General features: G+C 41.2%; 1 protein-coding gene across 1 annotated transcript in view; it reads right to left on the bottom strand.

Moving 5' to 3' along the window:
- Positions 1-11861, bottom strand: part of nlrc3 (NLR family, CARD domain containing 3) — a 34147-nt gene extending 22286 nt beyond the window's left edge. The window contains exons 1-6 of the mRNA XM_048552443.2: positions 11741-11861; positions 9747-10007; positions 6820-8575; positions 4521-4607; positions 517-600; positions 349-432 (exon numbers count right to left, since the gene is read on the bottom strand). Of these exons, the coding sequence (XP_048408400.1) occupies positions 349-432; positions 517-600; positions 4521-4607; positions 6820-8575; positions 9747-10007; positions 11741-11747 (2279 nt within the window). The 5' untranslated portion in view covers positions 11748-11861. The remainder of the gene's footprint in view (positions 1-348; positions 433-516; positions 601-4520; positions 4608-6819; positions 8576-9746; positions 10008-11740) is intronic.
- Positions 11862-12935: the final 1074 nt, after the last annotated feature.

Genomic DNA, 12935 nt, shown 5'->3' on the forward strand with positions numbered 1-12935 from the left:
TGAGACGATCAATTTTACTTACAATGAATGCTTCTGTGATTATAGTATAGAGGAAAAGTAGTTAAGGGCCACTGAATAGTCACCAAGAAATCAAGAAGGCAATTCAGAAGAAATTTCTCTCCTCAAAAAGTAGTGGAAATGTAGAACTCAATACCATGGGGAGTGAATGAGGTAAACATTGTAGCTGCATTTAAAGGGAAATTTGATGAAAACGTGAAAGGAACAGAATGATAACTGATGGGGTAAGATAAGGAAGGATGGGAAGAAGCTGAAATTAAGCATAAAGCAGGTAGGCAGGCTGTACAAAATTGCCTGTTACTGTGTTATAGCTTCTATGTAGTCACTCACTTCAATGAGACCAAACCCTGGTTTATCTTCAAGGCATCTGCAAATGCTTTTGCTCCTTTGTGACCAATCGAATTGCTCCTAAGGCTGTTGAGAAATAATAAACAGTTGCAGAATGATGAAAGTGCATGAAGGAAAACATTAGGAATAGCACTCATTGAAAATACTCACTCTAATGCAGCCAGAGTCCTGTTCACCATCAATGACCGTGCAATTGCTTTTGCTCCTTTGTTGCCAATTAGGTTTTCAGCTAAACTGCTCAAAACAAATAACACCAAAAGCCAGGATTAATGCAACAATGATCATAATCTCTACAAGTTAAAGCAATTGGCTGCAACCTTCCATAATCCTCCTGTCCTCCCATCCAGTCTCAATTCCCACTGTCTTTCCAGTCTAGACTCACACCTTTAAACATCTAGTCAAGGCCTCTCCTGCTGCCTGTCCAGCCCAGTCCCAACTCCCTCACAATCCCAGCCCAAGATCCTCTTCTCTGGAAGACCACAAGGGGGAAGTTGCAAAGCAGCAGTGAGAGACTGGATAAGCTACAAGGGGTGGTAAAGACAAGTACACTGCAGGGCAGGGTGAGGGGATGAGAGGTGGAGATACAAGAGGGATCAGAGAATGGGTGTGGTTGCAAGGACATGAAAAGAGGCTACAACATGGATAATAGAGAAATGAAGACTGCAATGGCAAGGAGTGAAGAGTGAAGCTGCAAGGGTAAAGAACAGAAAGGCAGGCTGTAAGGGCACAATATTACATCTCCACTTGTCAATCTGCATCTGCACCTGCAACTCAACAATCTTATTTATTACACTCTGTATATTTACAAACATACGCAGTAACACGGATTTAGACTTCATTACATTCTCCTTCAATGAAACCCAATCAATTACACTTCTATTCTCTAATTTAGTACTAGTTATACTTTCCCAGTATTCAGTGCACCTTGATTCCTCTCTGATATTTTGGCCTTTCCACATCTCTGCCAAGTTCACTTAAACCCTCCCTAGGAGCCCCAGCAAAACATCCTGCAATGAAATCAGTCTCTGCTCCATTCAGGGGCAAATCATCTGCCCTGTATAGCTCCCATTTTCCCAGAGCTGGTCTCAAAGTCTAAAACCATCTTTCTAGCCACCGTTTAAATTTATTGGGGTTGAGATTATTAATCAAATCTTCTGCATCATCTAATAAAGATGTTTGTAAGAATAAAAACCCTCAAAGCAAAAAGTAGCCTGTAAAAAAACAAAAAGGTAGCTCTTGACGGGGGTCTATTTTTAATATATATAAATATATATTTTTTTTGCCCTGGTGTGTGGAGTATAGTGAACAAAACTGGTGAACTGGAAGCAGAAATTGCTCTCAGGGGATTTGACACCGTAACATCGACAGAAATGTAGCTCAAGCTAGAAGAGAACTGGATACTTAACATCCCAAGGTACAGTAGAAGTTTCAGTAGAAGCAGGATGAGTAAAAAGGGTGGCGGTGTAGCAATCATGGTCAAAGATAATATCATTGCCATTAAACGAAGTGCAGTTCCTTAACTAGAACCTATATGGGTAGAGGTGAGAAATAGAAAGGAAGTGATGACCTTTCTGGGTATTTTTTACAGACCTAAAAATAATGTGGAGATAGTAGAAGATAGAAGAAGTAGGTAGTTTATGGATATCTGCGGGACAAGTAGGGTTGTGATAGTTGGTAATTTCAATTACCCTAGAGAGGAATGGGAAAAAGATGGAGTGTGGAGCAAGAAAGGGGACAAATTCCTGCAATGTGTGCAACAGAACTTTCTGGAACAGTATATTTCCAGTTCTACCATGGAGGGAGCTGTGGTAGATCTGGTCCTAGGAAATGAGGCAGGCCAAGATAGATCTGGAGAATGTCAGAGTAGGGGAGCATTTGGGAAATAGCAATCATAATATAAAAGGTTCATTATTAAGATGCAAAAGGATAAAAATCAGCCAAGGATTAAGATGCTAGACTGGAAAAGGGCAGATTTTAGCGGTCTAAAAGTTGAACTGGAGCAATTCACAACTGATTGGATTAAGTTTTGCTGATAAACTGATGGATGAAAAATGGGAGAATTTCAAAAGACAGATGAATAGGGTGCAAGCCAGGTATATACCCATGAGAACTAAATATGGTGAAATACCATGGATGACTAAGAATATTGATGAGAAAATAAGGACGTTAAAAGGGGGAATATGTTGCATACTAGAATAACAGCAATAGAAATCAAGAAGAGTATTTCAACTGCAGGAAAGAGGCTAAGGCAGGAATAGGGAAGACTAAGAGGAAGCATGAGGAAAGGATAACAGCTTGCATTAAAACAAATAGTAAAATGTTCTTCAAACATATTTATAGTAAAAGATTAGTGAAGCATAGAGTGGGGACCCATTAGGACCAAGCAGGGTGAGCTCCTCACAAAGTGAATATTTTGCTTTTGTCTTTGACAAATTAGAAAATAGTGACACTGAAAATGTGAGTGTTCAGCAACTGAGCAGTACTGTGATAGTTGCAGAAGAGGAGCTAAAAAGGCTGGCAGCATGATTCCATCCTCAGGCAACTGTCTTTGGAATTTGCACATTCTCCCTGTGTCAGCGTGGGTTTCCACTGAGTGCTCCAGTTTCCTCCCACAGGTCAAAGATGTTCAAGTTAGGTCAACTGGCCAAGTTAAATTGCCTGTAGTATTCAGAGATGTGCAAGCTAGGTAGGCAAGCCATAGGAAATTTGGGGTTACAGGGATGGGATGGGATGGGTCTGGGTGGATGCTCTTCAGGGGGCCAATATGGACTTGATGGGCCAAATGACCTATTTACACAATGTAGGGATTCTATTATTCTATTCTATGATTCACTCTAAGTAGAGAAGTAATTAGATCTAGACGGGATGCATCCTCGATTGCTGAGAGATATAAGGGAACAAATTGCAGAGCCGTCAACAGAAATTTTCTAGGCCTCTCTGAACAAAGGATTCATCCAGGGCACTGGAGAATTACAAATGTGACACCATCCTTTAAGAAAGGGGGGGAAAGCTAATCCAGAAAACTACAGACCTGTCAGCCTGACATCAATAAGTAGGAAAACTGATGGAGGCCACATTACGGAATAAGATAAATATAAACTTAGAGAAAAATAAGTTAAAACAAGACAATCAACATGGCTTTGTCAAATACAAGTTATGTCTGACAAATTCAGTAAGTTATTTTTTGAGGTGACACAGACAAACAAACGTATAGCTATTGCTGTGGATATTGCATATTTGAACTTGTAAAAAGCATTTGATACAGTGCCACATGACAGGTTGGTTAGCAAACTAGAAACGTTTGGGATTGATAGGTCCTTGGCATCATGGATTGGAAATTGGCTAAAAGATAGGAAACACAGTGTAGGTATTAGATGAGCATTTCTCAGATTAGAGATGAGTTGAAAATAATGTTCCCAGGGATCAGATTTGGGACTCTTGCTTTTTCTGGCTTACATAAATGAATTGGAGATGGGTGTTAAGGGCAAAATTTCTAAATTTTCAGGTGATACTAAGCTAGGTAGATGATGCTGACATTGACAATTTGGCAAAATGGACAATCACTTGGTTATTTTAGATGGATTTTAGATACAAAGAAAGACTAGAGAAATTGGGCTTATTCTCCATGGAACAGAGTAGATTAAGAGGTGACTTTACTGAGTTGTTCAAAATTATTGCCAATTTTAACCAGGTGAAGAAGGATATTCTGTTCCACTAGTTGGCATGTCAGTAACCAGGAGTCACAATTTTAAGATTGTCAGCAAGAGAACTAGGAGTGGGATGAGGACAAGCTTCTTTACTCAGGGAGTTGTTAGGATTTGGAATGTGCTACCTGGGAGATTAGTGGGGGCGGATTCCATAGGAATTTTCAAGACAGAACTGGATATATATTTGAAACTGATTAATTTAGAGGGCCATGGAGAGATGGCTGGAGAATTAGACTAGCTGAGTAGTTCTTTCAGGAGCCAGTACAGAGACAATGGGTCAAATGACCTCCTTCTGTACTGTAAAATTCAATGATTTTGTGTTGGCTATGGTACACAATACACTGCTTTGAGTAGGAATTAGATTGTGTAAGAGAACAATAGTTTGCATTTCTATAGAGCTTTTTCAGTGTATAAATCCATTTGGAAGCAGTTAAGAAAAAGGCATACCTAATCTTTTTGATCTGGCAGTCCTTAGCACTCAACAAGCTGCCCAGTAGATCCATCACATTGTCATTGAACTGGTTGTTTTCCAGCCTTTAGAAAATAAATAAAACATACATTTTATGCTGAGCTCAGCACTGTCACCAGATATTATGGCTATCCTTTGGTTCCTAGCTTATTATTTGTCATTTACTGTGAAGTTGAGAATGGACAAATGAAAGAAGTCAATGATCTGCATTAGAGTTTGGAAAGATACCCACCCCTCTTTGAAGGTAAGCACAGATATGTTTCCATAACATGAAGCAGATAGCTACTAGGGATAACTGCATTCTCCTACAGCAGGTTCATGAGGCATCCTCTAAATGGTCCCGCAATCTTCATCTGGTCAGTGCAACTGTCAAGGTCATCATCTCAGGAATGTCAAGGATATCACATCCAAAAATACCACTTTGGGAATGCAACACACCGTTGGCTAACTCTTCCACTAATGTATAATTCTCTTAGTTTAAGATCAAAATGTAGCACACTCCCAGCGTAATATTGATAAGGTAATATTCCCTCTAGCCCAATTGCTGGAACAACATACACTCCTTCAGTAACACACATAGTGCTCCCTCAACATGAATATAATACTCTCATGGCCATAAACAAACTGCAACACTTCTTCTTTTCAAAATAATCAATGTGTTGTTCACCCAGTCTAACACCAACAATGCAGCACTTAGTCCTCAAACTCTGTTGAACCTCAGTCCAAGATGCATCACTCCCTCACAGCACACCTCACACAGTACAAAACTCCATTGTTGCAACACCAACGTTGTTTTATTTCCTCAGTACAATATCCCCAGCAATGCAGTACTTCCTCAGTACAGCATCTTTAATGATGCAGCATCCCTCTCCCCTGTAGATCACACAATGTGCAATAAATATTTGACCTACTACCATCAAAAAATCACTTCCAACGATTTAGTTCTGCTAAGTCAAACATGAATTATTTGGCACTTTGTCAGTCCAAAACCAACAATGCAACACCCACTTGGTCTTGTACACCTAAGAATCTATCCTTGAGACTTAGCTGATCATATGACTTGGAGACGGTTAGATATCTTCTAATCAGTCTAATCATGTTATTATACATCACGCAAACAGGTGGGACTTGAACTCTGAGTCTCCTGGCTCAGAGGAACAGACACTACCACTGCACCACAGAAGCCCTTGATATATCAGCTGTCATTGCCCACATGCTGATGACACCCAGAAACACCTCCGCACCACCTGATAACTATTACTGTGCTGTCATATTTCCCAGTTGATATTGTGGACGTCTGAACTTACAGCAGAACTAAAGGAGGACTGAAACCATTGCTTTAGACCCCACTGAATCTGCATACTTGCTACTGATACCAAACCTCTGTCCATCTTCTCATTTTGAATGAACAATACTGGACTAGTTTAATGTACTGTAGACACAAGAGTGAAGGTTCATATCCATACACCTTCTCCCTGCCCTTCACAAGACTACATACTTCTACCTGCCCTAAACCTTAGTCCTTCTATCCCAGACCCTCAGAATGAAATATCACACATCCTCTCATCCTTCAGAAACTCTGTGTATTTGCTTCTTATTCTGTACGGTTATCCACCCCATCAATAGGCGAGCTCCCCATCACCCAACAGAGTAAACCTTTTCCCTTTAATCTCTACATGGTCTCACCCAACCATCTGTCAACAAGCTCCTCCAGCCATATAGCCACCTCCCTTTGTCCAATCAGAGAATTTCTAAGAGTAAGACTATCTATTGTCTGTTTTCAATGTATGCCTAGTTATTCAGTCTATGTATACAAACCATGAAGCAACAGGAACCACACAAATGATGAGGTGAAGTTCCAAAATTCAACTTCTTTCTAAAGTAGCAAATCTCAGCTACTAACCTGAAGCAGTTCAAGAAGGAGATAATAAGGTGTAGAGCTGGACGAACACAGCAGGCCAAGCAGCATCAGAGGAGCAGGAAAGCTGACATTTTGGGGTCGAGACCCTTCTTCAGATTTCAGAACCTTTGATTTCTGAATAAGGGTCTCGAGCCAAAACGTCAGCTTTCCTGCTCCTCTGATGCTGCTTGGCCTGCTGTGTTCGTCCAGCTCTACACCTTGTTATCTCAGATTCTCCAGCATCTGCAGTTCCTACCATCTCAGTTCGAGAAGGAGCTCATGACCACCTACTCAAGGGCATTTGGGGATAAGCAATAAATGCTGGACTAGCCCGTGATGCTTACATCCATTCAACAAATAAAAAAAAAATCAGGCACCTGAGGTTGTGGCAATACAGTAGACGGGGGAGCAAGCTCTTGAAGATGTTATAGCTCAGGCAGTTGGAGAGATTGGTCTCTTCCATGCATTCCTCAGATACCTGCAGGAGATAGGCCAGAGCAGAGCAGTTTATGGGTGTCAGTCTCCCAGCCAGACTCCCTGTTCGTAGGGCATCTGCCACCCCTTTTGCAATCTCAGTGTGCTGCAACTCATTGAGGCAGTGCATTATGTTGACCGTTCGTGAGGAGATGATGTAGTCGGTGTTGAGGCAGCATTGCAGGTGGTGCATCACTGGTGCTCGGTAGCTGTTTTGCTCATCCTTTGTCAGGAGCAGGCCTTGCAGCAATCCATTCACTTCTGGCGAGAGCAGCCCAGAAAGAAATCGCACAAATATGTCCAAATGACCATCTTCTGACTGAAGGGACTTACTGATTGCATTCTTAAAATGGTTGTGGAAGCCTATCTTGGGCCAAGACATAGCACTGTCAGTGAAGAGGTCAAATATGGCCCTTTTGGCTGCTGTGTAATAATAAATGGCAGCTAGGTACTCCTGTATGGTTATGTGTGTAAAGTAGTAAACTGTACAGATATTGGAGTCATCCTTGCCAAAGATCCCAGTACACATGCTCCCTTGTAGTGAAGTGAGGTCAATGCCATATGCCTTCATGTCCTGTTCATAGAAAACAAACTTCCGCTTGATTAACCCATAAAATGCCAGCTTACTTAGGTTAATAATTAGTTTCTTGTTATTACTAAATGTTTGTCCAATCTTCAGTGCCTCCTGTTCCTTTTCCTGCCAGTCCCCATTGAGAATCATTTTGAAGAAGTATGTATAGATTTCTGTCATTGTCCTTGGGAAATTCCCAGCCTTAAGACCATCATTACTGATTCTGAGGTAGTATGCAAGGGACAGCCCAATCATCAGACAAAAGGCCGGGACAGAGCACATTATGTAGAGCGATTTATGGGCCTTTATACACAGAAAGACCTGCATTGCCATTGTTCTTTCTTCAAACAGTGTTTCTAAGAAGTCCTTAATCTCCAATTCCCCAAAGCCCCTGAGTTCTGTCATTCTGTCCACAAGTCCAGTTGGAATTTGACCTGCTGCTGTTGGGCGTGAAGTGATCCAGACAGTTGCCTGGGAAAAGATGGTACCCCGTATTATGTTGGTGATTAAGTTGTCGATTTGGATGTCTTTTTTTGGGTCAGTGCATATCTGGGAGTTTGAAAACTCCAGTGGATACTTGAATTCATCCAGACCATCAAAGATAAGCACCACCTTTGCTGTCCCATTCAGGATGTGGTTGGTTTCAGTGATGTGGGGAAAGGTCAACTTCAGCAGCTTTTCTGCAGATATTCTTTCAAAGGAGTTCAGTTCTCGAAACATGAAGGGGAATATGAAAGATACATCTCTGTACAACTCCCCCTTCAGCCATTTGTACACCAATATTTTCACCAAAGTGCTTTTACCAATTCCAGCCACCCCAACTGTTACTGAAATACGTGGTGGGATGTTAACCTTTGAAAGGGGAAGGAAGAGCCTTTCCAATGGGATATGTTTTGGGCTGTTCTTCATCCCTCTGGTGGCCTCAGTTTGCATCACATCATGTTCTTTCTGTTGGATGTCCGTCAGCCCATCAATGAGCAGGAGATTGGTCAGTCTTTCCAGGGAGGACTTCTCACACATTGCGCTGATGTCATTCCCACTCCCAAACTTGTTCTGCAAAACCTCGATATGTTTCTGTACCATTGGCTCTTTGAACAAAAACAGAAGAGAATGAAATGAGGACCTGATTGCTAATTAAGACAAGTTACCAGCCCACATAAGGCATGTTGACATCAGTTACTAATTCTTGTTGGTGACCTTACCAAATGAACAAATTAAAATACTAAGACCTGGCACTTTAATCTATTTGAGGGTAAACACATTGGCACAACACTCAGAATGACAGCAGGTGGGAGAGTTAGGGAAGAGATGAGGAGGAACTGGTGGTTAAGAAGGAGAGGAAAAGAAAAGCGAAAGAAGGAAGATGAAGAGATAGGAAGTAAATGAGGCAGTGAAGAGGCAATGCCATCCAAAATACACCAAATTTTGCTCTTGGTGTGTTCTTTGCAGTTATGCTAATTTTCCTCTATGCTTGATGATACTGCTAAGATTGACAAGTGGATGCATTTTGTAGTTCAGCATCAGGAACAGTATAAATTACCAGCAGATAAATGAAATTCAATTACTCCAACAATGAAATACCCAACTGCTTAAAGTACACGCATAAAAGTTCTCCATTGTATATTGAAAGAACTTCATTTCAAGTCAGCCAGTCTTAAGTTCAAAATCAGGTCAGAGGTTGCTCCCCTGATTTCCTATAGAACAGGTTCCTTGTGTCACTACAGGAAGCTGATTTCCATAACTGAGAAAATGCTGTCTGCATTGATTTACCTGACACTAATGTCCAATAAAGACACCCAGATAGCTTCTTATCCACATGTACTGTAGAAATGACTACTTTTGCAAAAGAAAATCTTCAAGAAATAAAAGAAACTGAACATTATTAAATGATATTGCAGAACCCCGATTGCATGAATAGTTCTTCCATTAGTGTTCAGAAAGATGCAAAGATGGGTCGGCTGGAGCACCTCCTTCATAATTCCGCCACTTCTTTCCTTGTTGTCTCTATCTCCTCCCCCTTTTCGGTTTCCTCCACTATTCAATTCCCTGTTGTCCAGGAGTTTTTATGTCCCCTTTTGCTGACTTTCACCAGAGCTGTGGTGAGATACTGATCTGAAAAAAGGTCGTCCTAGGCCCTAATGACATTACACGAGCCAGTGGGAGCCTAAGATCGGCTCTTGTAGCCCCATCATCCAAAGAGACCAGAGGATAACAGAACAGAGAACATAGGGGCAATTCAGTTCAAATAAAACATCTTACCATAAATGGTAATGGAAAGATACAGCTGTGAGTTAGTGGTTTCTATAAAGGTCTGCAGCGATTCAGAGGCTGTGTTCCCTTTACCAGCTAGAACATCAATGACTGCCTTTACTTTGTCTGATAGGGTACTCAGTTCCTGAATCTGATTCACTTCTTCAGCACTGATCAAATCCTGCCTCTTCATGTAACGGATTATAGTCTCCAGAAAGGGCCCGCTGATGGATTTTACCAGTTGCTTCCGATATCTGTTGATCCAAATACCTACAATGCACACAAGACATGATGGAAATGAAAACCTAAACTCTGAGTGCAACCACCTTAAAGAAAGTGTCAAGTGGGTAACCAACACTGACCTCTTCCTGTGGTCCCAACTATTATAAATACCAGTTTCCAGACAATTTTATTCCATTCTATCGAAGTGATATCAAGAAACAACTGAAGGAATTATATACAGTGCAGTATAAGGTACGTTCTCTGTCAACATCCCAGCTGTGGCACTGAAGACTTGTTTGAGAACTAGCTGTACCCTTGTCAACCCTGGCATTTACTCAAAATTGTGGAAAATTACCCAGGTTATGTCTGGTCCATGCCAAACAGGGCAAGTAAAATCTAGCCAATTGCCATTCCATCATTCTCAGTCTCAAAATAATGGAAGTTATCATTGACAATGCTGCCCAAGCAGCATGCATAGAGAAATAGGCGATTCACCAATGCTCAATTTGTGTTCTGCCTGTGCCACTTTCCTTCTGAAATTATTACTGCCTTAGTGCAAACATGAACAAAAAAATGAATTACATAGATGCTAGTGATTGCATCAAACATCAAGTTAATATTTAACTGAGTGCAGCATCAAGATGACCTATCTTAATTGAAGTCAACAGAACTTGGGTCATATCTACTTCATTGGTTGGGTCATATCTAGCACAAAGAGAGTTGGCTGCGTAAAGATCAACCAACTTCAACTTCCTAATTAATGACAATTAATGATCGTACTAATGTTCAATTCCATTTTGAGCTATTCAGGTAAGGAGGAGTTGTACCTGCAATGATAGAAAGAAACGGAAAACATTCAGGGTTGGACTGAAAGCTTCACGTAACATTGCCAAGGAATGATCTTCTCCAGCAGAAGACAATCTGACCATCAGCCTCTGACATTCAATATCATTATCATTACTCAATCCACTCCCACGATATGAAGCATGACTAAATACTGTATCACACATTGGCCTGGTTTTGAAATATATTGCCATGTAATGACACTGATTCAAAAAACTGAAACTCCCATCCTACCAGCACTGTAATTGTTTCTCCACCAGTGCACAGTGTGTACTATATATAAAATGCACTGCAGCAATTCACCAAGGCTCTTTTTGACAGCACCAATTTGTGTCCTGTAAGACTTATAAGGCAGCATGTGCATGTTCGCCTCCAAATCATGCTGACTTGGATCTCAGTTGTCATTCCCTCATTGCCATTGAGTCAGAAACCTAGAATTCCCTCTCTAAAAGTACTCTCTGTGGTGTACCAATATTACATGGACTTCAGCGGTTCAGGAAGGTGGCTCAACATCTCTCAAGGACAATTTGGGATGAAATCACGTCCCAGAGACAAATTCTTAAAAGCTCTCCCTGCCCTTGATCTGTAACCCTTCTGGTGGTCACTGCTGTAAACTTGATATGAGCAGTCCTGAACCTCCCTCTTCAGGACCCTAATACTCTGGCCATAATTGGATCAATCATTATGCCAAAATGTGTCTGATAACTCAGTTCCATGGCACCCAGTGCTTTTCAAGTCAGGGGATATGTATAATGGGGTTGGATTTGATAAAGTGTCTCCTCCAACCTCAATGCAAATTTTTATTATTCAGGCATATTCAAATTCATTGATGTATCTCCTGAGGAAGGATATCTTGAAATGTTATGTTGATGATATGGATCAATATTGCTCATTACCTGTCCAAATATCACATCCCAGATCTCATAGACTAGACCTACCTTCCATTATCTCACACACACAGCAGCTACAACTTTGAAAGGTGCAAGGGGCTTTTTCCAAAGCCCTGAGACATTATTTGTCAAGCTTTGGGCTGCCAGTTCCAATCAGGACAATGATGATCCTTCACCTCTGCTTGTTCTCTGACACCAGCTCTAAAACATAACATTTGCGACTGGCTTGAAATTGCAATCTGTATATCACCATCCACAGCTGCCCCTCACGTCACCCTTTCTCCATCCTGCCAAAAGAAAAATTAGTATTTCATTCAATGTTCAGAATTCTGGCACACATACATTTTGTATAATTTACTCAATTTTCTTCTAGATTAGGTCTACTGTTTTACACTTTTAAAAGTCTACACTTTTACTGTTTTGTTTTCAAGAAAGAGTTCAATATAGTTTATACAGTTAAAGGGCTCAAAGGGTACATGGAGAGAACAGAAACAGGGTACTGAATTGGATGATCATATTGAATGGAGACACAGGCTCAAAGGGCTGAATGGCCGAGTCCTACTCCTATTTTCTATGTTTGTATATTACTTCTCTCCCTCAAGCAAAATTACAGTCACACAGCTGGTAAGATCAGCAAGGCAACAAATTGAGATATAAGAAAAAATAACCTCAGTCCTGTGATGGTCTGGGGAACCAGTTCAGACTAGAACTGTCCAGTATATAGCTGCCAGAGCCAGAGAAAAGTTTCAGCACAGATACAGTCTTGTCAGTATCTGCACCAGCTGAATAGGCCAGCCACGTGTTTTAAACCCACTGACCAGCCATCTGGTTTATAGCCTTGCCAGTTTTAACACTTCAGGTGTCAATCCATAAAATCACAGAATCCCTGTGGTGCAGAAAGAAGCCATTTGGCCAATGAAGTCTGCACCTACCCATTGAAGAGTATTCCACCCAGACCCACCGCCCGTAACCTCACATTTACTATGGCTAATCCTTTCAACCTGCGCATCTTTGGAGTCTGGGAGGAAAGTGGGGAATCTGTTGGAAACCCACACAGACATGGGGAAAATGTGCAACCTCCACACAGACAGTTATTCAAGGCCAGAATCAAACCCAGATCCCCAGCACTGTGGGGCAGCAGTGCTGACCGCCCAGGCTCCTCTTGAATGAATTTAGAATTTGTACTGTCAAACTGGGCAGTGAATTCCAGATAACCACCTCCTTCTGGGTAAAAAATGTTTTC

The sequence above is a fragment of the Stegostoma tigrinum genome, chromosome 23, assembly GCF_030684315.1.
Source record: "Stegostoma tigrinum isolate sSteTig4 chromosome 23, sSteTig4.hap1, whole genome shotgun sequence".
Classification (NCBI taxonomy): Eukaryota; Metazoa; Chordata; class Chondrichthyes; order Orectolobiformes; family Stegostomatidae; genus Stegostoma; species Stegostoma tigrinum.